This window comes from Rattus norvegicus, chromosome 2, assembly GCF_021556685.1.
Source record: "Rattus norvegicus strain SHRSP/BbbUtx chromosome 2, alternate assembly SHRSP_T2T, whole genome shotgun sequence".
In the NCBI taxonomy this organism is placed as follows: Eukaryota; Metazoa; Chordata; class Mammalia; order Rodentia; family Muridae; genus Rattus; species Rattus norvegicus.
The window spans coordinates 62,082,296-62,108,473 of record NC_141535.1 but is presented as its reverse complement, the minus strand read 5'-3'; the positions used below and the strand labels follow the sequence as shown (position 1 = coordinate 62,108,473).

Below are 26,178 nucleotides of genomic sequence, written 5' to 3'. Positions count from 1 at the left end.
AGAAAACAGGAAAACAGGTCTACAGCACTCCTGACACACAGGCTTATAGGGACAGTCTAGCCACTGTCAGAAATAGCAGAACAAAGTAACACTAGAGATAATCTGATGGCGAGAGGCAAGCGCAGGAACCCAAGCAACAGAAACCAAGACTACATGGCATCATCGGAGCCCAATTCTCCCACCAAAACAAACATGGAATGTCCAAACACACCAGAAAAGCAAGATCTAGTTTCAAAATCATATTTGATCATGATGCTGGAAGACTTCAAGAAAGACGTGAAGAACTCCCTTAGAGAAACACAGGAAAACATTAATAAACAAGTAGAAGCCTACAGAGAGGAATCGCAAAAATGCCTGAAAGAATTCCAGGAAAACATAAATAAACAAGTAGAAGCCCATAGAGAGGAGACACAAAAATCCCTGAAAGAATTCCAGGAAAACACAATCAAACAGTTGAAGGAATTAAAAATGGAAATAGAAGCAATCAAGAAAGAACACATGGAAACAACCCTGGATATAGAAAACCAAAAGAAGAGACAAGGAGGTATAGATACAAGCTTCACCAACAGAATACAAGAGATGGAAGAGAGAATCTCAGGAGCAGAAGATTCCATAGAAATCATTGACTCAACTGTCAAAGATAATGTAAAGCGGAAAAAGCTACTGGTCCAAAACATACAGGAAATCCAGGACTCAATGAGAAGATCAAACCTAAGGATAATAGGTATAGAAGAGAGTGAAGACTCCCAGCTCAAAGGACCAGTAAATATCTTCAACAAAATCATAGAATAAAACTTCCCTAACCTAAAAAAAGAGATACCCATAGGCATACAAGAAGCCTACAGAACTCCAAATAGATTGGACCAGAAAAGAAACACCTCCCGTCACATAATAGTCAAAACACCAAACGCACAAAATAAAGAAAGAATATTAAAAGCAGTAAGGGAAAAAGGTCAAGTAACATATAAAGGCAGACCTATCAGAATCACACCAGACTTCTCGCCAGAAACTATGAAGGCCAGAAGATCCTGGACTGATGTCATACAGACCCTAAGAGAACACAAATGCCAGCCCAGGTTACTGTATCCTGCAAAACTCTCAATTAACATAGATGGAGAAACCAAGATATTCCATGACAAAACCAAATTTACACAATATCTTTCTACAAATCCAGCACTACAAAGGATAATAAATGGTAAAGCCCAACATAAGGAGGCAAGCTATACCCTAGAAGAAGCAAGAAACTAATCGTCTTGGCAACAAAACAAAGAGAATGAAAGCACACAAACATAACCTCACATCCAAATACGAATATAACAGGAAGCAATAATCACTATTCCTTAATATCTCTCAACATCAATGGCCTCAACTCCCCAATAAAAAGACATAGATTAACAAACTGGATATGCAACGAGGACCCTGCATTCTGCTGCCTACAGGAAACACACCTCAGAGACAAAGACAGACATTACCTCAGAATGAAAGGCTGGAAAACAATTTTCCAAGCAAATGGTCAGAAGAAGCAAGCTGGAGTAGCCATTCTAATATCAAATAAAATCAATTTTCAACTAAAAGTTGAAAGATAAGGAAGGACACTTCATATTCATCAAAGGAAAAATCCACCAAGATGAACTCTCAATCCTAAATATCTATGCCCCAAATACAAGGGTACCTACATATGTAAAAGAAACCTTACTAAAGCTCAAAACACACATTGCACCTCACACAATAATAGTGGGAGACTTCAACACCCCACTCTCATCAATGGACAGATCATGGAAACAGAAATTAAACAGAGATGTAGACAGACTAAGAGAAGTCATGAGCCAAATGGACTTAACGGATATTTATAGAACATTCTATCCTAAAGCAAAAGGATATACCTTCTTCTCAGCTCCTCATGGTACTTTCTCCAAAATTGACCATATAATTGGTCAAAAAACGGGCCTCAACAGGTACAGAAACATAGAAATAATCCCATGCGTGCTATCGGACCACCACGGCCTAAAACTGGTCTTCAATAACAATCAAGGAAGAATGCCCACATATACTTGGAAATTGAACAATGCTCTACTCAATGATAAACTGGTCAAGGAAGAAATAAAGAAAGAAATTAAAAACTTTTTAGAATTTAATGAAAATGAAGGTACAACATACCCAAACTTATGGGACACAATGAAAGCTGTGCTAAGAGGAAAACTCATAGCGCTGAGTGCCTGCAGAGAGAAACAGGAAAGAGCATATGTCAGCAGCTTGACAGCACACCTAAAAGCTCTAGAACAAAAAGAAGCAAATACACCCAGGAGGAGTAGAAGGCAGGAAATAATCAAACTCAGAGCTGAAATCAACCAAGTAGAAACAAAAAGGACCATAGAAAGAATCAACAGAACCAAAAGTTGGTTCTTTGAGAAAATCAACAAGATAGATAAACCCTTAGCCAGACTAACGAGAGGACACAGAGAGTGCGTCCAAATTAACAAAATCAGAAATGAAAAGGGAGACATAACTACAGATTCAGAGGAAATTCAAAAAATCATCAGATCTTACTATAAAAGCCTATATTCAACAAAACTTGAAAATCTTCAGGAAATGGACAATTTCCTAGACAGATACCAGGTACCGAAGTTAAATCAGGAACAGATAAACCAGTTAAACAATCCCATAACTCCTAAGGAAATAGAAGCAGTCATTAAAGGTCTCCCAACCAAAAAGAGCCCAGGTCCAGACGGGTTTAGTGCAGAATTCTATCAAACCTTCATAGAAGACCTCATACCAATATTATCCAAACTATTCCACAAAATTGAAACAGATAGATCACTACCGAATACCTTCTACGAAGCCACAATTACTCTTATACCTAAACCACACAAAGACACAACAAAGAAAGAGAACTTCAGACCAATTTCCCTTATGAATATCGACGCAAAAATACTCAACAAAATTCTGGCAAACCGAATCCAAGAGCACATCAAAACAATCATCCACCATGACCAAGTAGGCTTCATCCCAGGCATGCAGGGATGGTTTAATATAAGGAAAACCATCAACGTGATCCATTATATAAACAAACTGAAAGAACAAAACCACATGATCATTTCATTAGACGCTGAGAAAGCATTTGACAAAATTCAACACCCCTTCATGATAAAAGTCCTGGAAAGAATAGGAATTCAAGGCCCATACCTGAACATATACAGCCATATACAGCATATACAAAAAAGCCATATACAGCAAACCAGTTGCTAACATTAAACTAAATGGAGAGAAACTTGAAGCAATCCCACTAAAATCAGGGACTAGACAAGGCTGCCCACTCTCTCCCTACTTATTCAATATAGTTCTTGAAGTTCTAGCCAGAGCAATCAGACAACAAAAGGAGGTCAAGGGGATACAGATCGGAAAAGAAGAAGTCAAAATATCACTATTTGAAGATGATATGATAGTATATTTAAGTGATCCCAAAAGTTCCACCAGAGAACTACTAAAGCTGATAAACAACTTCAGCAAAGTGGCTGGGTATAAAATTAACTCAAATATATCAGTTGCCTTCCTCTACACAAAAGAGAAACAAGCCGAGAAAGAAATTAGGGAAACGACACCCTTCATAATAGACCCAAATAATATAAAGTACCTCGGTGTGACTTTAACAAAGCAAGTAAAAGATCTGTACAATAAGAACTTCAAGACACTGAAGAAGGAAATTGAAGAAGACCTCAGAAGATGGAAAGATCTCCCATGCTCATGGATTGGCAGGATTAATGTAGTAAAAATGGCCATTTTACCAAAAGCAATCTACAGATTCAATGCAATCCCCATCAAAATACCAATCCAATTCTTCAAAGAGTTAGACAGAACAATTTGCAAATTCATCTGGAATAACAAAAAACCCAGGATAGCTAAAGCTATCCTCAACAATAAAAGGACTTCAGGGGGAATCACTATCCCTGAACTCAAGCAGTATTACAGAGCAATAGTGATAAAAACTGCATGGTATTGGTACAGAGACAGACAGATAGACCAATGGAATAGAATTGAAGACCCAGAAATGAACCCACACACCTATGGTCACTTGATTTTTGACAAAGGAGCCAAAACCATCAAATGGAAAAAAGATAGCATTTTCAGCAAATGGTGCTGGTTCAACTGGAGGTCAACATGTAGAAGAATGCAGATTGATCCATGCTTATCACCCTGTACAAAGCTTAAGTCCAAGTGGATCAAGGACCTCCACATCAAACCAGACACACTCAAACTAATAGAAGAAAAACTGGGGAAGCATCTGGAACACATGGGCACTGGAAAAAATTTCCTGAACAAAACACCAATGGCTTACGCTCTAAGATCAAGAATCGACAAATGGGATCTCAAAAAACTGCAAGGCTTCTGTAAGGCAAACGACACTGTGGTTAGGACAAAACGGCAACCAACAGATTGGGAAAAGATCTTTACCAATCCTACAACAGATAGAGGCCTTATATCCAAAATATACAAAGAACTCAAGAAGTTAGACCGCAGGGAAACAAATAACCCTATTAAAAAATGGGGTTCAGAGCTAAACAAAGAATTCACAGCTGAGGAATGCCGAATGGCTGAGAAACACCTAAAGAAATGTTCAACATCTTTAGTCATAAGGGAAATGCAAATCAAAACAACCCTGAGATTTCACCTCACACCAGTGAGAATGGCTAAGATCAAAAACTCAGCGGACAACAGATGCTGGCGAGGATGTGGAGAAAGAGGAACACTCCTTCATTGTTGGTGGGATTGCATACTGGTACAACCATTCTGGAAATCAGTCTGGAGGATCCTCAGAAAATTGGACATTGAACTGCCTGAGGATCCAACTATACCTCTCTTGGGCATATACCCAAAAGATGCCCCAACATATAAAAAAGACACGTGCTCCACTATGTTCATTGCAGCCTTGTTTATTAATAGCCAGAAGCTGGAAAGAACCCAGATGCCCTTCAACAGAGGAATGGATACAGAAAATGTGGTACATCTACACAATGGAATATTACTCAGCTATCAAAAACAACGACTTTATGAAATTCATAGGCAAATGGTTGGAACTGGAAAATATCATCCTGAGTGAGCTAACCCAATCACAGTAAGACATACATGGCATGCACTCATTGATAAGTGGCTATTAGCCCAAATGCTTGAATTACCCTAGATGCCTAGAACAAATGAAACTCAAGACGGATGATCAAAATGTGAATGCTTCACTCCTTCTTTAAAAGGGGAACAAGAATACCCTTGGCAGGGAATAGAGAGGAAAAGATTAAAACAGACACAGAAGGAACACCCATTCAGAGCCTGCCCCACATGTGGCCCATACATATACAGCCACCCAATTAGACAAGATGGATGAAGCAAAGAAGTGCAGACCGACAGGAGCCGGATGTAGATCGCTCCTGAGAGACACAGCCAGAATACAGCAAATACAGAGGCGAATGCCAGCAGCAAACCACTGAACTGAGAATAGGACCCCCGTTGAAGGAATCAGAGAAAGAACTGGAAGAGCTTGAAGGGGCTCGAGACCCCATATGTACCTCAATGCCAAGCAACCAGAGCTTCCAGGGACTAAGTCACTACCTAAAGACTATACATGGACTGACCCTGGACTCTGACCTCATAGGTAGCAATGAATATCCTAGTAAGAGCACCAGTGGAAGGGGAAGCCCTGGGTCCTGCTAAGACTGAACCCCCAGTGAACGTGATTGTTGGGGGGAGGGCGGCAATGGGGGGAGGGTTGGGAGGGGAACACCCATAAGGAAGGGGGGGAGGGGGATGTTTGCCCGGATACCGGGAAAGGGAATAACACTCGAAATGTATATAAGAAATACTCAAGTTAATAAAAAAATAAAATAAAATGTAAAAAAAAATAAAATGAACATGTAATCATATGCAACAGAATACCATCATATTCTCTTCCTCATAAGACATGACATACTAAGCTTTTCTCTCTTCCCTACAGTTTTGCTGTTTTCCTTGACATAATGCAAACAGAACTGTACACTATATAATCTTTTGAGACTGGCTTCTTTCACTCAGCGTAACATCTTAGAGATTTATCATTTTTCTATATTATTGTATTGTCACTACCGTGCTTCTTTATATTGTTAAGTAGTATCTCATTGTGTAGATATATCAATTTATTTTCCAGTTTCTTCCATTAAGGAACATCTCATTTATCTCTTGTTTAAGGAGCTTGTCGATAGCTATTTTGCAAGCATCTATATATAGATTTTGCAAAGAATATAAATATTTTTTGTCTAAAGTAAACACTTAACAAATAATGCCTTCACTACACAGTAGATATAGACTTATCTTTTGAAGAAACTGTCAGTGATTTCTAAGATAACTGTATGATTTTGTAGTATCATAAGGAATATAGCAAAGGTCTAGTTGCTATACAGTCTTGTCAGGATGTGGTATTGTATTAGTTTTTCATGGTTGTCATTCTAAATGGTAATATTTTGCATTTCTCTAAAAACTCATAATGTCAAGAAGGTTTTTCTGTGATTAGTTGTCATTTGTTATATCTCCATTCGTGAAATATAGGTTAAATCTTTTGCCTGCTATGAAAAAAAAAAGAAATACAGGAACAGCGTTTATCTCCTTCCTCTGCCACAAAATCCAGACTCTTACAAGTAGCACCTGGATCTCGTCTCTCGACCTTCGCCTCTGTCCTTGTTCATCTCCCTTTACATGAATTAACTGCAGTCTTCTACCTTTAATTTCAAGATATCCTGACTCGTAGAAAGACTGTCACAGATTACCAGAGCACCTTTGTCTTTAGTATGGAGCTTTAAATGCTGGCAAATTCAATTCCCCTCAGGTAGCCCAAGAGAGCTTAGTGTACTGGGCCATCCTGGCTGTGCCTGTTTTTGTGATTTTTTTGTTTTTTTTTTTTTATGTTATGCTTCTTCCCTTCTTCCTCTCCCTAATTATCTTCCCTGAGATTATGTCCTTAATGAAATTCACTTCAGAGCTTGCTTCTGAGCAACCTGACCTAAGACAGTATATTTATTCTGTACTTGGATGGATTCCTGAGAAAGGGTAGAATATCAGACATCTGCAAACAAAGGAAAGAAAAGAAACCCAAAGTAATTCTTATCTGTGTGGGATGCCATCAGCATAAATATGCTCTGAGACAGGAGATCAGATGTAAAGATACAGTAACTCATCAAAGAATCAACCAAAATTTATTAAATCATATCACTTCCTCTGAAAGTTGCTGTCTAGCTTCCTCTGCATTGAGATTTTCTGTTCAGCCAAGGGGCCAGAGAACTATCCTCAAGCTGAATTGTGAATGATGCCTTACACAACGCAGTCTCCACCCCTGCAGCCCTGCTCCACCTGAGCAACCCAGTCACCTACCAGCACTCTTCCGGCAGGCTTGCTGGTTGCAGTTTTGGAATTCTGGGGGTCTGGCTTGGTGGTCACAGAAACACTGGTCTTGATCTTCAGTTGTACTGTTTTCTGAAGGGATGCAATGAACGGTCCTCTTCTGAGAGCCACCACCACAGGAAGTGGTGCACTGAAAGAGAGACACAGAAAGAGTTGAACTTCTTCCCCAGGACTGCTGAGGGAGCATCCCACCATAGTCAATGAGAGAAATCTAAATTCCCACGAGCCATTTGGAACTAGGTTTGCTGGGAGACTAAGCTGTAATAAAGTACTACATTGCTGTAGTTGAAATCCAAAGCAGTCCAAGACGTGCGTTTAGGAAGAGCCCTGCTTTCAAGGCTGTTGGGATGACTGTGGCCTCACATTATGGAGATGAGTTCTCTGTAAAATGTGTTCCTTTCCCCCACATTTGAGAATGCCCCAATGCTCCTATGACACAGCTACAGCATAGAGGTTTAGATGCTAATGCTAGTGCCGCAGATCCATGCTTACTATACCGTTCTTGACTCATCTAGGAGAAGGTACTTCAGCCAAGATGAACCAGTTAACCACTTCCTTGGAAATTTGTAAGAGAGACACAGAGAGGGATTCCATTTGAAGGTGAATGACGCACAAGAAGGTATGGTCGGTGGCTATGCATTCTGCCAACCATAGAGAATGAGAAACCAGATTTTCTGTTGCATCATGCAAAGTGAGTGTGATGGAGCACACATGTATGGAGGAATGAGGATGAAAGATGGTGTTTAGAGGGTTTATAGCCTTGATTCTGATGAAAACTCTCAATCTAAGCACTCCTCTCGACACCGTGAATGCATGAGAAGCATTCACCTTGATACTATGAAGACATGATGTGAACCATAAGAAGACAGGTTGAATTGAAAGAAAAAGAGAAGAAAATTCACTATTTAAGTCATAGTGTTTTCTGGTTTCTCTGGTATTCGTTTGGGTCTAGAGAAGAAGGGATGGCATTGTTAGGAGGGATAAGAGTAGAATGAAAGAAGTTGGCGAGAGATCAACCGGAAATGGACATAGGGCTGAATAAAGACTTCATGTAAATAGGGCGGGAACGGGTATATGGGCCTTTGAGTTTCAGGCTTGCTGTCCCATGATTGATCTCCAGCTCTACTCGTATGTCAGATGCTATACAACACCAGGGCTGGGCACATGCAGTAGGAGGGTTAGTCTCTGGTTTGTTGAAGCAACTTCCTTGAGGCAATTCTTAAGAATGTAAGAAATTATGACTATTTTATAAATTCTTTTATTTGTTGCAAAATACAAAGATCCATAAAAGTTCCTATTGTCAGCCTGTGCACAACACACACACACACACACACACACACACACACACACACACACACCCACACACACTTTCTGTTTAGTTTTTGAGACAAGGTCTTGGTATGTCGCTCTATTGATGATTCTGTCTCCTGCTCCCAGGTACTGGCGTTCCAGGTGCATGACACCGGAAACAAGTTTATTTTAATCTTTGTTATGCACATACTGTAGCAGCCTCAAGAACCTTCTCAAGGGTATACCAAACATCTATTGAACATTTTAATCTTAGCAAATTGAAACTGTATTTTTAAACCATTTACCACCACCGTCCATCTATATTCCAGCTCCTGGTAAACATATCTTTTGGATGTCCTTTGATCTCTGTAGGAATCTTACTAAGTAGAAGCACACAGTAGCCCATCCTCGACTAACTTATTTCTGTTAGCATAATTACTGCTAGTTCATCTATGATGCAGTGTGTAGGCTTCCTTTCTAAGGTAGAATGATGTTCTGTTTATGTTTGTTCCATGTCGTTTTTACATTCATCCACTGAGGGACCTTTATGCTGGCTCCATGCTTTGTCTACTATGAGGCAATACACACTTATGGTTTTTTCATTTGTTTAGCTGGTGGAAAAGGTGTGTATTTAGAATTAGCCAGTTCTCCTCAGTGCAGATGATCCCAATCTTCTTGGCAACATACAGAGCATCACAATGAGGAGCCAGTCAAACATACACCTTCTGTCTGTCAGGCCTTATCAGGGTATTGGCTTTGACCACATCAATGTCATAGAGTTTCTTCACAGCCTGTTTGATCTGCTGCTTGCTGGCCTTGATATCCACAATGGAGTGGCGTTGCTGTCTTGTTGCTGTCTTCTTTCTTCTTCATGGCTGACTCAATGGTCAGGGGGGATTTGTTGATAGCATAGTGGTCAAGCTTGCTTCTTCCGCACATGCCCTGTCAAGGGTGTTTGGGCTACCTCTAAAGCCACAGGGACTTGGGCTGTTGGGAGTTGGGTGATGTGCAAAGGTCTTTTTGTAGCCTGTGGATGCCCTTCATCACTACCTTCTTAGCTCTTAAGGCCTTCACTTGACTTTGGAGGGTCATGAGGTTCCTCCTTTGCTTTTGATGCCACCTTGGTGGAAGGTGGTTTGTTATTTCTTAGGCTTATCTTTCTCATCCGAGCAAAAGTTTTCAGAGTAGAATCAAGTTCCCCATTCTTTAGGTTTCACAGCAATGAACATGATGTTCCACAAATGCCCACTGACTGACTAGCTCAAAAAGTTGCTAAATGGGAAAGTCATTAAGCTTAAAGGACTCATTTGCCACTTGAAAAATGATTGGAGGCTCAGAACACTAGATAAGAGAATTTTCATGCAGGAATACTAGCAATCAACTCTGAACACCAAACCTCACACCTTACAGAGACCTCACAGATGACAGGATGGCAAATGTGACTCTTTCTTCATGTCTATTTGTCTATTTTATTTTACTGTACATAAAGCATGAAGCACGGGGGGGGGGTGATGGCTCTTGTTTAAATGTAAAAGAGTTTTCTGAGACTAAATCTGAATATAATTTTAATCAAATCTTCCACAAGTATTGGCAAGGAACAATGAAACAATGCCTACTCAGGTAAAACATTCTGTATCAATAAGTCTGTAACAAAGGTCGGAAGGAAGAAAGAGAATAAACAAACAAGAATCTGGGAAAATCGTGGACTAGCATTTTGGGAATTTGGGATTTCTGGCTTACTGTTTATCATCCTAGATCATTTAATCCCCCTTTCTTTTTCTTTACTCTAAGATAAAATTGTTGCATGAAGAGTATGTGTATTAGTTTGTTTCCTCTTGCCATGGCAAACACTGACCACAGTCTCTGGGGAAAGGAAGGTTTATTTGGCTTCTCTACTCATCATCTAGGTAGATGAAGCAGGAACCAGGAGGCAGGAATTGAGGCAGGAGCCATGGAAGCATGATGCTCCCTGGATTTCCCTCCAGCTTACTCAGTTATATAAAGAGACCCACTTGCCCAGAGGTGTGGGCACTGTTCACCATGGACTGAGTCCTCTCACATTAATCATTACCCTATTTCCTGTAGACCTCACATCGGATAAGTCAGAACACTGGCAGAATTTGTCTATGGGATGTGGAACTTTTATCCCATTTTGTAATTAATGCTAGGATGATAATCTTTCTCTCACTTATAGTTTAATTATTTTGTTTACTTCACCATCAAGCAGGTTGGCCATCTGGCAAACTGCTTTGTGGACAAAAGAAAGGCCTAAACTCACAAAGTCAGACTAAGCCTAAAGCTTCAATATGTGACTATAATTAATTCTAAGAAAGGAACCCAAGGGCTTGAGGGCCAAAAATAACCTTTCTATTGGCCTGGAGCATCTGGAATATTTTTGTTATCTGATCTTTTCCCTTTTGAAAGTATTTTTTCCACTCTCTTTTAAACTCCAGATAATGAACCCAAACTCCCAGCAGCTATGAAGCAACTTTTGACACACCTGGAAGTGAAACACACGGAAACACATGGCATATCAGTTACATGTAAACATGTGACATGTCAGGTAAAAGTAGTGAAGGCCCACCACGCGTCCAAAGGAAAAACGGGTAGGGAAGCTAAGGTCGAGGGGCTGGAGAGATGGCTTAGCAGTTATGGGCGCTTCCCACTCCTCCAGAGGACTCAGGATTGGGGCCTAACACCAACATCAGGTGGCGTGCAATCTAGCCGTAGGGTATCCCGTCCTTCTGTCCTCCAAGGGCACTGCACTTAAGCTTGCACACCCATACAACATGCATGCAGATGCATGATTAAAATATAGGACACCATTGCTATCAAGGGGGAAATGGAAAAATGGTTGGGAGAAATTTACTGGGGTTCAGGGCAGGAGGGCAACACAGAGGAAGAGGGAAGAGGGGGGACAAATGGCACCAAGGACATCTGAAAATGACATAGGGAATTATATTATTTTATGTTTATCTAAAATTACATATAACCAGTCAATGAATTAATAAGCACATGCACATATACCTATGTAATGTAATTGAAATAGTGTCCATCCAGCTCTCCCTGAGTCCCATTGTCCTTCTGCTCTGCACCTCCATCTGAACCCTTGGCAGATTGGCGTGCCTGCAACCCCCGCCCCCACCAGCCTACCTGTCTCACAGGAGGTCTGCCATAACTAGAGACACAAGTGAGACCCCTGCCGCAATACCCACACCACCTGGGGCACCAACAGAGCCCAGCAGACATGGGTTCTATCCCCCTATGTCTGAGCCCCATAGTCCTTTCAATCTGAATCCATGGCAGATTGACATGCCTGCCCCTGGACCCCAAAGCCAGCCTGCCTCCCAGGAAATTTAGAAATTTTAAAAATGTGCTATAAATTTTCTTTGTAGAAAGCCAAGGTGGAACAAAGCACCTATAACCAACTCTTACCAGTTCCCAGTTCCCAGTGGCCCAGTGACAGCAAAGGTGTCTGTTGCAGGGCACAGTGGATGCAGGTCTTTTTGTCCAGTCGCAGAGACCTCCTGGGCAAAACACTCCTCTCTCCTGAACACCGCCTCCACAGGACCTAGAACACTGACACACAGCACAGGCGGTTGGTAAAAAGTGGGTGTCGGAGCACTCAGTGATACGGGCAAACATCTGCTCTCCTGTCAGCTGTGTACTAGAGAACACAGTATTGACACGAGAACCTGGAGTATCTTCGCAGGTTCCTTAAAGGAGCGGTTTCTCAGTATAGATGTTAGGGTACCTGCATATCCAATGTAAAAGAGCAGACATGTTATCAGTTTTGCCCTGTGGCACAAGTTTTTGATAACAACAATGTAACGTTTAGGTTTTTAAATTTGTGATTATGGGGCTGGAGAGACGGATCTGAAATTAAGAGCATTGGCTGTTCTTCCAGAGGCCTCAGGTTTGATTTCCAGCACCCATATGGTGGCTAACACTGTCCACCTCAAGTGCCAGGAGATCTGATGCCCTTTTCTGGCCTCTGCAGGCACCAGGGACACCTATGCTGTAATACATGCAGGCACTCATATACATAAATACACTTTTAAGTTAATTTTAAAAGCAAGGAGACACATTGCTTACTTCTTAATGAAATATGATGGTCTTCCTTCTGCAATATATAAGATTTTAGAGTGGAAGTTTCCTTTAGTTAGTAAAATTGATGGGTTTGCTAAGAAATGTGATATACAGATTATAATATTCACACTAGAAACTCAAGTTAGCAAGGTGGATTGTTGTAGGGATATGCTTCTAAAATGTCAGCTTGTTGCTTATCAGAATGATTTTATATGATACATGGTCTCATGTGCATGATAATTATAAGCAGAAATTAACATCACTAACACACTGAAAAGTAATGCAAAAACAATGAGAAGACCTTGAAAATGTCAAAATCAGGTCTATCACATGAGTCACTATACATATGGCAGTGTCACAGAAAACAGGAATATTATATACACATAGTTATGTATGTTTAATAAATGCCCTGACATGTTACCTTCAGAAAATTCCAGCTTTGAAACACAACCTACATTCTGCCATCTTTTATTCAATCTGTTTGTAACCCCATGTGAGGAACCAAGTATTCCAGCTTGGGAGTCCATGGCTCTGCATATGTGCAGATGGGTTCAGGGCCACTTGACCAAGTAGATACCACCAATCCATCCTGATTATTTTTACCTTCTTTTCCTTCTACTTGGTCAAAATACATTGTATATTCCAAGCTTCCCAACTGAGACCCCCTAATTGGACCCTCTGGGGATCATCCCATCCCTCTATATGTTAACAAGATGATTTGGAAATGTACCAACATTTGATTGCCACTGATGTAGAGGCATTGCCATAGCTAAAATACATTGGCCCTTTAATTAGTCTGAGATGTCTGACATTTCCCAAATGGGCCCAGAATATTCTCAGGGCAACAAGCCATTAAATAGGGCAGCATTAAGATAGGTTAATGAAAAACATCTAAAGGTGTTCAATATTTGAAAAGCTCCAGGAGTTACCGTTCCCATATCTATTGTGTCTTCAAAGAGATGTCTTCCAACGATGTAGTTTTCTCAGGACAAAGACATTTAGAAAAGTTGGTGGTAGAAAGCCTTTGGGGGGACAGATTAATATTGGGGCTCCCCAGTTACTGAGGAAATACAAAAATAATATCTTTTCCTTAAGAAAGAAGACCTGGCTGATCATCATTGTGAGGACTGACTCAGGGTCTCACTATACAGCCTGACAGGTCTGGAATTTACTATGTAGACCATACCGGCCTCCAACTCACAGAGATTTGCAATCCTCTGCCTCTCCACATGGCAAGCTTAAAGGTGTGTGCCACCACTACTGGTCTTTGACTGATCATCTTTGATAGCCTGAAAATGCTATTTCTCTGGCCAGTATATCTCAACTTCTTTGCCTAAGCAGGTCCAAGTTAGGCTTAGTTAGCGTATGAGAGGAACTTGGAGGCCTGGGAGGTGTGGGAACAACAGGTACTCCATTCCAGAGTTTAGAAAGAAAAGGAAGGAGGGGAAACAGGGAACTAGAAGACAGTGTCTTAATGTCCCACACTAACCCAGGCAACACCACAGGGTGGTTCTGATACCTAGGCATCAACATGAGTTAGTGGCCCAGAGTGAAGTACAAAGTCCCAGTGGAAGTCAGTTATCTGTACTAAGTCTGTGTCTTCAGGCTCTGAATCTGAAATTATATGGGGTGAGAAGAACCTGACCATTATTGTCAGCCTGACTGCAGAAGGCTTGGACAGTCTATTATACATTGCCCATCAGAGTAGTCTATTTTGAACAGTTTCACTATATTCATATCTGTTACCTTCCTGTATGCATTGCAGGTACCCATAAAAGAGTTAATGACTCGGTCCTACTCCCTAGTTATCTCTCTGCTTAATGCTCATTGAGTCAAGTTCTATATAGGCACTGACTGCTGCTTGAATAAGTACTTTATCATTTATTTTCTAGTTGTGGAACCTCAGGTGTATTTCTTAGCCTCATTGAGTTAAAAAATCTATAAAATGGAATGAGTAAGACCTACTGCCTAATGTCATTGTGAGAATTAAAACAGGCAATAAAATACCCCATGTACACACTCACAGTGCCTTATAGTTTTGGCTTCTCATCTTTGGTGCGTGGGCATACTTGGGAGTATGTTTTAACCATTGGTGTGTTTATCTACTGGGAAATGAGACTATCATACTTTACCAGAGGAAAATAATCTTGTTTTCACATTCTAGACACCAAAATCCAGCAGAGATAACCATCCTACAAAAGAGACATGCACGCTTTCTTTTATTTGTGCAAACAGTCTTCCATGTATTTAGCTGAGATATAAATCTAAAATTATATGGGATGAGAAGGATCTGACCATTATTCTCAGCCTGACTGAAGAAGGCTTAGACAGGTGTGCAAGGCTATTATTATACATTGCTCATCAAAGTCGTCTATTTTGAATCATCTCATGTGTTCATATCCCCAGCAGGGCCTCTGATTAAACAATATGTCCATTGTGAGATCACGTTCTAATAAAGCACTTCGCTGTCATAGTTGAAAACGTACCATATCATTTTCCCAGTGGAATTTTTTCAGCTCCTGCAAGGTGGCTGCTTCCCTCATACAGGGTGGGGTCACTAAATGGAACTGAATCTTTGGCATGATTCCAGTGTGGTCTTCTGTAACTTCTAAACTCATGTGTTAACACAACAATTCATGGTCTATCAGACTCAGTCTCTGAGATGCTGCGTGTCCCTACTGAGCAGCATACCTGGCTCCAGGGTTCCACTTTCCACTCTTCGCAAGGCTCCAGATTACAGCTCATACTCAGCGGAGGAGGAACGCCGGCCAGGAACTGACAGTGAAATGGCCTTAGGCTCCGGTGATGGTCCACGCCGTCCATGCACTGAACCTCACGAATCTTGAAACCTCCACTGCAGTTTCGAGAGCACTGAATGGAGAGCAAAGTCACAGGTAACAGCTGAATTCTTGGCATCAAGGACCCCACACTCCATCACTGCAGAAGTTCAGGCTCCTAGCATGGGCTTCAAGCCCAGTCTGCATGTACCCTGCTTTCCTTCATATTTATGGAGAGGCAATCATATAAGCAGACCTCTTACATAGGGTCTCCTGGTATCAGAAACCAGAGTTTCAAAGTGTGAGAGTTTGGAAGTCTGTCAGCAGTGGGTGAGTACCCCAGTTTTGTCCCTGGCTGATTATGGATACATAATTTCCCACTGGATAGCTTTGAGCCTCAGAGGGCATATTTGTAAATTGGGATGTTTAACTCTCATCTCACAGGCTACTAGAAGATGAGAATCTGGAGAGGCCAGCACAGGTTATGGCCTAACTCAGATGGTGGCCATTTCTGCTAAATATCTGTATTTGCTTCAAGCAAATCAGCATCCAAGGCCTTCTGGGATAGGGCATTTTGGTCCCCAGGGAAGGACCACTCTGACAAGTCCCCTTCACTTCTCCCTCAGAGCTCCACTACAGAACAGTTTTATCCATGACTCAGAATATAGGATAGGTTATAATGCCTCTTAGGAAGGGATTATATTTTAGAAACAGACTGAGTAAGAGTTCAGTGATTTGACTCACAGGAGTGAGCAAAGCTGTCATTACCTGCCTCCATCACTGAATGTTTGCCTTCTGGGCACATGTTCACAGAAAGCCCACAAACCAGCCCTATTATAGCCCCTCCCCCTGGACTCCAACCTTTCGAAACAGTCCCTGCATCCTGCTCTGTATCTGCAAACTGCAGGGTTCACCTCCCAGCTTTCCATGTCATTTGGACCAGGGTAGCACTGGTAGCTTAGGCTGCCTGTGGCCACGACTTAGTCTCTCATCTGTCTCCCATTTGTTTTGAGCGCTTTCCTGATCCCTCACCATTTGCATTTGCTGTGTGTTTGGACCTGAAATGGGAGGACAGATACCTGGACTCATCAGTAGACTCTCCCAGTGTAACAGTGTGCCCTAATGGTCCTTACATCCTAGATGTCCCTTCTTCTGCTTTCCGAATTGTGCTACCACTCTTTCCTTTGTTCGAGCATCAGATTAAATGAGAGCATTTTTAACAGACCTTACTTACCACAGTGCTTCCTATGATTTGTGGGTATCAGCATGTGTCCACCACTGTGGCACACATGTGACAATCTGGGAACAGCTCTGGGAAGTTGATTCTCTACCTTTAACTTAAATGCATTCTGGGGCTAAAACCCAGGCCCTCAGGCTTGTGAGGCAATCGCCACTTCCCACTGGGCCATCTCACTACTTTTTAAAGCCAAGGTCTTCCTTAAACCAAACATGCTCTGGTTATTTGTTTCCACTTCTCCTCTCTCCATGGCATAGCATTTGAAACACACACAGAAACCTCAGTTATTTTGTCCATAGTTTCTAACACTGTCACCACCATGGAAGAAGTGCCCTAAGTGTCCATTCAGCACTGTACCACAGGCACTCAGCATGGGGCCAGACAAGCATGAATGGCCAAAATGGATTTGTTGAATCAAGAAAATGAATTCTGAGAAACTGCTAGTTTGACCCCCAAAGGGAAAGCCAATGTCTGCCTCCTTCCTTCCTTCCTTCCTTCCTTCCTTCCTTCCTTCCTTCCTTCCTTCCTTCTCTTTTCTTTCTTTTTTGTTTTTGTTTTTGTTTTGTTTTTTTTTTGTTTTTGAGATAGGGTGTCTTGCTATGTGGCCTAGCCTAGTCTGACATCCTGAACATCCAGCCTCAGTCTCCCGAGCACTAGGATTCCAGATATGTGTGCCTCTCTGCCCAGCAAGTGTCCTTACCTCTCCATTCTTCACAGTGATTTCATTGACAGTCTTGACTGAGAATGTATCACCAAGAAAGGACATATACTCCTGGAGGGTGTCTGTATGTTGTCCTCTGACCCTCCTCTCCAATCTGGAAATATGACACACTCCTGGATTTCCTAGAAATCATCATTGTAGGGTTGCGACTGAGTAGAGAAAATTCCTCACATCCCTTTCAGTAGAAGATTCCAAAGCTACGGCTCCACCTTCTCCCACTGTCCAGAAACCTGCACCAAGATACCTGGTAAAATCTTGACCTGTGTCTTTGTTTGTTTCTATTGTTATGATTACAATTCCATGGGGAAAAAGAGCAATTTGAAAGAATTTATTTTAGCTACATTTGTAGGTTATAGCCCATAATGACAGGACTCACAGTGTCAGGATTCTGAGGGAGCTGGTTACGCCCTATCCTCCGTCAAGAAGAAAGAGGAATGCTTGTGCTTAGTTAACTTTCTCTTCTTTCATACAGTCTAGGACCCAAACCTAGGGAATGGTGCCGCCCACAAAAGAAAGGGCTTCCCAACTCAATTAAGCTAATTAAGATAACCTTTGTGAGCATGCCTAGTCAGCTGGACCCTGTCAAGTTGTCAACACTAAACAGCATCATCTGTAACATGGCAAGACATGGGCTCGCTTGCCCAAGAGGTAGATGGGTGCTCTAATGTTTTCACAAGTCAAGTGTGATCAACACTAGCCTGACAGCTCCAACAAAACACACACACACACACACACACACACACACACACACACACACACACACACAAATCTTTATCTTCCTGTGTGTTAAGCACATGTAAAAAAAAATAAAAGTAGCTGCTAATTTATAATAAGCTCTGTTAGGAGAAGGAGGAGAAGAAAATTTCCCAAGAAATAAGTGTAAAATGAGATTTTTATTTTTTCATGTTCTATTTGTTGCTATAAGCCACTATTCCCCAATACAATCCTCAAATTAGCATTATTCTATTGTTGAAAGTTTACACATATTCAATGGGAAGTGACATTTACTAACATGCCGCAGGCAGTCACAAGGGAAGATGCTCTCTAAATCCATCCCTCTGTTTTGTTTTCATAGGGGTCTTAAGTTTCCATTAACAAGGCAGAAGTGGCAGCATATTGAAATCACTTCACTCCTAATGCCGTTTCGCTTTTGTGTGCAGGATGCCAATTGATGCACTCATTTTCTTCTTGCCCCACTTGCATTGCCTAGTATGGAGCCTGTCGGCCAGACTGAGGACAGGAGTCAGAATAAGGGAGCAAGAAAACTAGCTAATGCTCTGTCAAAATCAAGTAAGTCTGATGGTTCTCCAGTTACAGTGTCAGCCACAGTCACTGAAGTGTTTTGCAAACCAAATCAAAGTAAAATGGAAATAAATTCCATTCTATCAAGGATTTTCTGTTGTTTTGATGGTGGATGAGTGTGAGATATTTTAATCTATTTGCAATTTTTTATATTAAGTTTATAAAATTAAAGAAAGTAAAAATACCTTTATTGCTGGATTCACTAATAGAAAGAAAAGGAAATGCTCACCTCTTCTTCTTGGGGATGCTTTTGATATGTGTTATCTTTTCACACTAGATTCATACAGAGTCTTCAGAAACATACAATGAGGAAGTTAAGGAGCACAGGGTCAGGGGTCATCACATGGCATTCATTATAACCCTGGCACCAAATGGCTGCATGAGCTTGGATAAATGACTTCCCAAAAACTCCATTTTTTTCACTGATATCCAAATAAGGATAAGCTGGGTGATTAAATGGTCCCAACATTCCCAAGTGTGAGAAGATCACCTCAGTTATACTGTGTTGTGATTTGAGAACATCCAAAGCTTCAGGTCAAATATTAAACTAGGATATAGAATGTAAAAGGAAGTCTTGCTTTTTACTCTTTTTTTAAATGCTAAACACATTCACAAGACCTTTAAAATCCAGTAGTGACCCAAGAATATGTGAATGGCACAAACAGGACTTGTACGAGTTAAGAAACACAAGGACACAAAATTAGATTGGTACAGAAAGGGGTCTGTATCTGGAGGAGTCTGGGCACGAATAAGATCAAAATACAAATTATGAGTTTCTCAAACAACTAATAAAACTATTTGTAGTGACGTTTTTAAAAGTTATGGAATCTTTTTCTTTTAAAAACACAGAAATACTATAAAAATGTGCTTTCGTTTTAATACCAGGTTTGGAGATGTGGGGATGCTTCAGACAGTCCCCAGCATCTGACTATGATTTGCCTAGTGCTCTAGCAGAGGTGTGGTTTTTGCCAGTTGTAGATAGTTTCTAGGATTGTGTGATGTTCTGAATTCTGGGGACTTTCAATAGCATATGTGAATGCTAGGTCCCCGAGGGAGGACTGTTGATGTTGTTAGTAATTCAAGGGGCATTTGATGTCCTTTGTTAGTAGTCCTGCTCAAAGAAGAAACAAGAAAAGAAATACTGGGATCTCTCTCTCTCTCTCTCTCTCTCTCTCTCTCTCTCTCTCTCTCTCTCTCTCTCTGTCATCTTTTCTCCCCTATGTAGTGATGGGGCATGAAACTGGGAGGGTAAAGGGCAGTAAGAAGAAACCACAAAAGTAGCAAAGACCAGCTACAACTATTTCTAAAATTCTAATTGTCCCTCTGTTCCCTTACTTTCCTTCTTCCCAGTTATTGAAGTGTTGCCATGTTCCAAGCTCTGCATCAGAAAAGCATCAAGTGCTTTGCAATGGTATGCTGAGGGGATTCACCTAAATAAATGCTAGATTGTATTCCACAAGTCACTCAAGACCTTATGATGCTACAAAGAGGGTTAGTTAGCTTCACTGTGTAAACTGAAGAGAAGCTTTAATAAAGGAGGGGAGTGAAGGAAAAACGGGCAGAGGACAGAGAAGTAGAGAAAAGGGTATGTAGAAAGACTCAACAATTTGATACAACATGGCTTGTCTGCAAACAACACATTGGACAGAATTCAACAAGAGGGGTAGGGAGAGTAAGGAAAGGTAGGCAGAGGCCACCACGGAGGGCCTTGTGGTCTGCACATCAATGGTCTTGGGTCAAATTTTCTGTGTCCCAATTGCATGAGACAACTAGGTTGATATCTTGTTGCTTCCATTTAATTGCCATTCCTGTAACTACCTCTTCCTTATGGATCTCTGAATATAAGATGCTTAGTGGTGTAAAAAGAGTCTGGTGCTTTATTTTAACAGATTAAATTGTTAATACGCTCAGGGTCAAATAAATGAAGAGATTCTCAGTGTATCATCTGCCTTCTTGCCACTCAGTTATGCTCCTTGGGGGAATGGAGACACCTCTCTAATATAGAATTCTATGTGCTGGCTTTTATGCATTAAATTTTAATATGTTTCTAGGAATGTGCTTCGGAAGGGAGTAGGGATCTATGTATATTTAGTAAAAATCAATGCTATTTCTCATTTTATCCATTTGTAGAACTTCACGTTTATAAAATGTAGCAAAGCCATAGAAAATATGCAAACTTACAAGACATAACACTTGGACTAGATTGAGACAGAGTAGCTAACAAATATATGAGACCCGATGGTTTAAGGACAGTGTGTAGTCTCCTCTTATTTTTCAGCAAAGCTACAGATAATAAAATCAACTCTTGCTAGAAGGAAATTGCAGTGTTGCATATGTGGGAAGACGGATTGTCCCATGGGAAAACATATTTCTGATTCGTTTCAGGAAGAAATACGATTTGTTTGACTTAATTCCAAAAAGGACAGTGTTCAATCCAAGAACCAGGGAGACTGTCAAATCAGGAGTTTGCATAATTGAGGTGACACAAAAAGCATTCTTTTAGGAAGTGTATGGAGCTGAAAATCGGAAGTAGTTTGGGTGGCAGACCTACTGGAGGGGTTTTCAAGAGCATCTTTGTCATTTCTTGCATTTCTCTCACCATAAGAATAACTTCCTCTCCCCTAGGAATTCATTCTGAAATTGGTGCGTGTCACCTCACTGATGTGCACATTTATTACGCACCATTTCCTTCCTCCAGAAATGCTCTAATTGGAGGGATGAACTGTCCGATGAGCTATCCATTAGTTGATAATTTCTTGTAGCTGACACTGTGTAGAGCAAGCATCATAAACAGCCACTTTAAACCTCATTTCCCTCAACCGAGTGTATAAATTCCTTTACTATGTTAATAATGGCATTGCTTTTTTTTTTGAAAGCTTCAGCACCAGGCACCTGACGGTATAGGTGACTGCTGTCTTCTGCAGGCAGTTTAAGTGATCTACACTTCATGAACAGCTGGGCACTTTGGTTAGCACTAGGAACAAACAACTTCTCTAGTCAGCACTCCTCTGACAGGATTCACCTGTCCACCAACCCTTGTTCCAAGTCCAGGAAATCAGAGGTTAGCAAATACCTACCAGCCACTCTGACCTTCAATGTTTAGCATAAATCTTGCCCAGAGCTCCCCCAACCCCCACCCACAAACAGGCTTTTGCCACTTATGGATGTTTTGCACACTGCTTTAGTTTAAATCTAGAATGTTTTCCAAAGATCCATGTGTGAAAGTCTTGTTCTTCAGTATGATGCTAATAGGAGGTGGTAGAAGTTTAAGGAGTGGTTGTGGGCACAGGACCTTGAAAGGGATTCTCCCTTATCGGTTCTGTATGCGCCTCTCCACCAGCAGGTGGCAGCATTGCTTCACTACCTACTTCCTACCATCGATGTCACAGCCCAAAGCAAAGAGCTCAATCGTTCATGGATCGAATCCTCTACATTCACCTTTTCTTTTTTTATAAGGTGATTATCTCAGGTGTTTGTTGTAGAAATAAAAGCTATTAAATATACACTTTGACCCTTACACAACCCCAAAGGTTAAGTAGAAGCAGTATTATCAATTTATTTCTGACACACGTACATTAGTCCTCCTAGGCGGCTGGATGAATAAACACTAGAGAGAGGGCAAGACTACCAATCCAGATGTGCCTGATTATCAGTGCACCACTGCCGCTAGGATGGTTTTGTTTTATTTTATGAGACAGAGTCTTGCTATACAGTCCTAGTACGAGGTTCAGGCTGGACTTAAATTTATGATAATCCTGGAGCAGACTGAGGAGTACAGCTATGCACCACCCTACCCAGCTTGCCTCTAGGGCTTACTAAATTCTATAGAAATATCCTGGGGCAAAGTTAAGACAAGAGCCTTTACTTTATTTCAGCCAGATGAATTCAGAGAGGAAGAGCCATTTTTGTTATCTCTAGATACCAGGAAGGTAGAAATCTAAATGAGTGACCCCGTTTCCTGTCAAACATATGAAAAAAATGCACACTAGAGCTACTTAATTCAGACTTAACCATGAGAAGGGCACACTTAGAGCCAGAAGTCAGCCAAGTCAACCCAGCCAGTGATTATGATGGTGGGGAAATCCCTGGAGAGTAACTGGATGCCTCAGGCCTGATGCTGGTGGGCTCAGGGAACACTGCAGTTTAGCCTGGACTGTTAGACATTTAAGTCTTTATATTTGGGTAGAGATTTGAAGACTAATGGAGAGGTAAAGTTGAAATCGTAGTTTTGAGAAACTCTGAAAAATCAAACTGTCAACTGGGAAAACCAAACAACAACAACAACAACAACAACAACAACAACAACAAAACCAAACAAACAGAAAGAAACCTCCCTGGTTGATAGAGGAGAAAGAATTCTTGTGAAATCCCAGACATGAGTTCTGGAATCCTTCATCTGGACACTTTCCATTGGCTAGAATTCCCCAGGCCTGACTTGACCTCCTTGAGGGACTGTCTTTTCAGTGTTGTGTCATTTCTAAGGAAATTATTATCTTCAATTATAGGCATATGGAATTATGGGACATGGGCAACACTTGGCAAAATCTGAAAAATACTCTTTAGGTATTTTTGGATATGGAAGATGATCATAGAGAGGTGGTTTGTCGTTGTTGTGTTCTGGATTTGCTATTCGTTGGAAGGAAAAGAAACCTCAAAGGGATATGAATTCATCTTTTAAAAACTTATAGTACCAACACAGAAAGAGGGAGGCTGAAGTGTCATTAGGGCATGTCTCAGGGAGCCAGCCCTCTCTTTCCCAAATTCAGACTCTTCCTTTGGAGGAAGGGTCATTCAGGGCAACAATGATGTTTTATGCTCTTGTCTGAAGGGAAGTCTACCTAGGGGGTAAGTCAGTCTAGTGAAATACTACATGGTCTTCTGTTGAGATACAGACTTGCTACCAGAAAAAAGAGCTAACACTTAGACTTCAGAGGCTCCTGGGCCTCTCCAGACTTTCTAGCTACTTTTCTCTTTTGCAAAGTCTCTATTTTCTCTATTGTAGAAAATCTCGATCTCTGTAGAGGTGACAGACATTTAGGGAAGCCTAGTGTTGGGAATTTATAAAACACAAAAGGGGTACCCATAGCTCACACCTTCTCTTGCTCCCTGCCTGGCCCCAAACTCTGCTGCTGACTGCCGTGTCTCCCAAGGTCTGACTCAGTTTCAATCCAGGATGGTAGATGGCCTGATGAGGTGTCTTCAAAGCATCTGGATTAATCTGAAGACTTTACCTGTCCCTTTCTCAAGGGACCTTGTAGAACAAGGTTGTAAAATGCATACTAATATGGGGAACATACCTCTGTTTGTTTGTTCTTGAGAGCAGGTTTGGTATAGCCCAGCTGACCTAGAACTTAGGCTATAGCTCAGGATGACTCTTTTTTTTTTTAAAGTAGCAATGAAATAATTTTATTGGAGGGTATCACTACAAGTTTAGGAACTGCATTAAAGTGTTGTAGCATTTAGAGTTTGAGAACCATTGCTCTATATCCTACCAACTACACTTCTTCAAACTATTCCCATGACACTTCTGAAAAGGGTCCCACTTCTGAAAAGATCCTACTTCTTCAATACGTTCCCAATAGTAGCTCAGGATGACTCTTAACCCATGATTATCTTCCCTTGGATCCTGGGATTACAGACATGTACCATCATGGAAGATACTTTTTTTTTTTTATTAACTTGAGTATTTCTTATATACATTTCGAGTGTTATTCCCTTTCCCGGTTTCCGGGCAAACATCCCCCTCCCCCCTCCCCTTCCTTATGGGTGTTCCCCTCCCAACCCTCCCCCCATTGCCGCCCTCCCCCCATAGACTAGTTCACTGGGGGTTCAGTCTTAGCAGGACCCAGGGCTTCCCCTTCCACTGGTGCTCTTACTAGGATATTCATTGCTACCTATGGGGTCAGAGTCCAGGGTCAGTCCATGTATAGTCTTTAGGTAGTGGCTTAGTCCCTGGAAGCTCTGGTTGCTTGGCATTGTTGTACTTTTGGGGTCTCGAGCCCCTTCAAGCTCTTCCAGTTCTTTCTCTGATTCCTTCAATAGGGGACCTATTCTCAGTTCAGTGGTTTGCTGCTGGCATTCGCCTCTGTATTTGCTGTATTCTGGCTGTGTCTCTCAGGAGCGATCTACATCCGGCTCCTGTCGGTCTGCACTTCTTTGCTTCATCCATCTTGTCTAATTGGGTGGCTGTATATGTATGGGCCACATGTGGGGCAGGCTCTGAATGGGTGTTCCTTCAGTCTCTGTTTTAATGTTTGCCTCTCCCTTCCCTGCCAAGGGTATTCTTTTTCCTCATTTAAAGAAGGAGTGAAGCATTCACATTTTGATCATCCGTCTTGAGTTTCGTTTGTTCTAGGGATCTAGGGTAATTCAAGCATTTGGGCTAATAGCCACTTATCAATGAGTGCATACCATGTATGTCTTTCTGTGATTGGGTTAGCTCACTCAGGATGATATTTTCCAGTTCCAACCATTTGCCTACGAATTTCATAAACTCGTTGTTTTTGATAGCTGAGTAATATTCCATTGTGTAGATGTACCACATTTTCTGTATCCATTCCTCTGTTGAAGGGCATCTGGGTTCTTTCCATTTTCTGGCTACTATAAATAAGGCTGCGATGAACATAGTGGAGCACGTGTCTCTTTTATATGTTGAGGCATCTTTTGGGTATATGCCCAAGAGAGGTATAGCTGGATCCTCAGGCAGTTCAATGTCCAATTTTCTGAGGAACCTCCAGACTGATTTCCAGAATGGTTTTACCAGTCTGCAATCCCACCAACAATGGAGGAGTGTTCCTCTTTCTCCACATCCTCGCCAGCATCTGCTGTCACCTGAGTTTTTGATCTTAGCCAATCGCACTGGTGTGAGGTGAAATCTCAGGGTTGTTTTGATTTGCATTTCCCTTATGACTAAAGATGTTGAACATTTCTTTAGGTGTTTCTCAGCCATTCGGCATTCCTCAGCTGTGAATTCTTTGTTTAGCTCTGAACCCCATTTTTTAATAGGGTTATTTGTTTCCCTGCGGTCTAACTTCTTGAGTTCTTTGTATATTTTGGATATAAGGCCTCTATCTGTTGTAGGATTGGTAAAGATCTTTTCCCAATCTGTTGGTTGCCGTTTTGTCCTAACCACAGTGTCCTTTGCCTTACAGAAGCTTTGCAGTTTTATGAGATCCCATTTGTCGATTCTTGATCTTAGAGCATAAGCCATTGGTGTTTTGTTCAGGAAATTTTTTCCAGTGCCCATGTGTTCCAGATGCTTCCCTAGTTTTTCTTCTATTAGTTTGAGTGTGTCTGGTTTGATGTGGAGGTCCTTGATCCACTTGGACTTAAGCTTTGTACAGGGT

General features: G+C 41.3%; 1 protein-coding gene across 2 annotated transcripts in view; it reads right to left on the bottom strand.

The window, feature by feature from the left end:
- Adamts12 (ADAM metallopeptidase with thrombospondin type 1 motif, 12) overlaps nucleotides 1-26,178 on the bottom strand; it is a 307,826-nt gene that overhangs the window by 13,558 nt on the left and 268,090 nt on the right. For both annotated transcript variants that reach the window (NM_001106420.4, XM_087618470.1), the window contains 3 exon segments: nucleotides 7,387-7,546; nucleotides 12,142-12,285; nucleotides 15,487-15,666. In NM_001106420.4, the coding sequence (NP_001099890.2) occupies nucleotides 7,387-7,546; nucleotides 12,142-12,285; nucleotides 15,487-15,666 (484 nt within the window).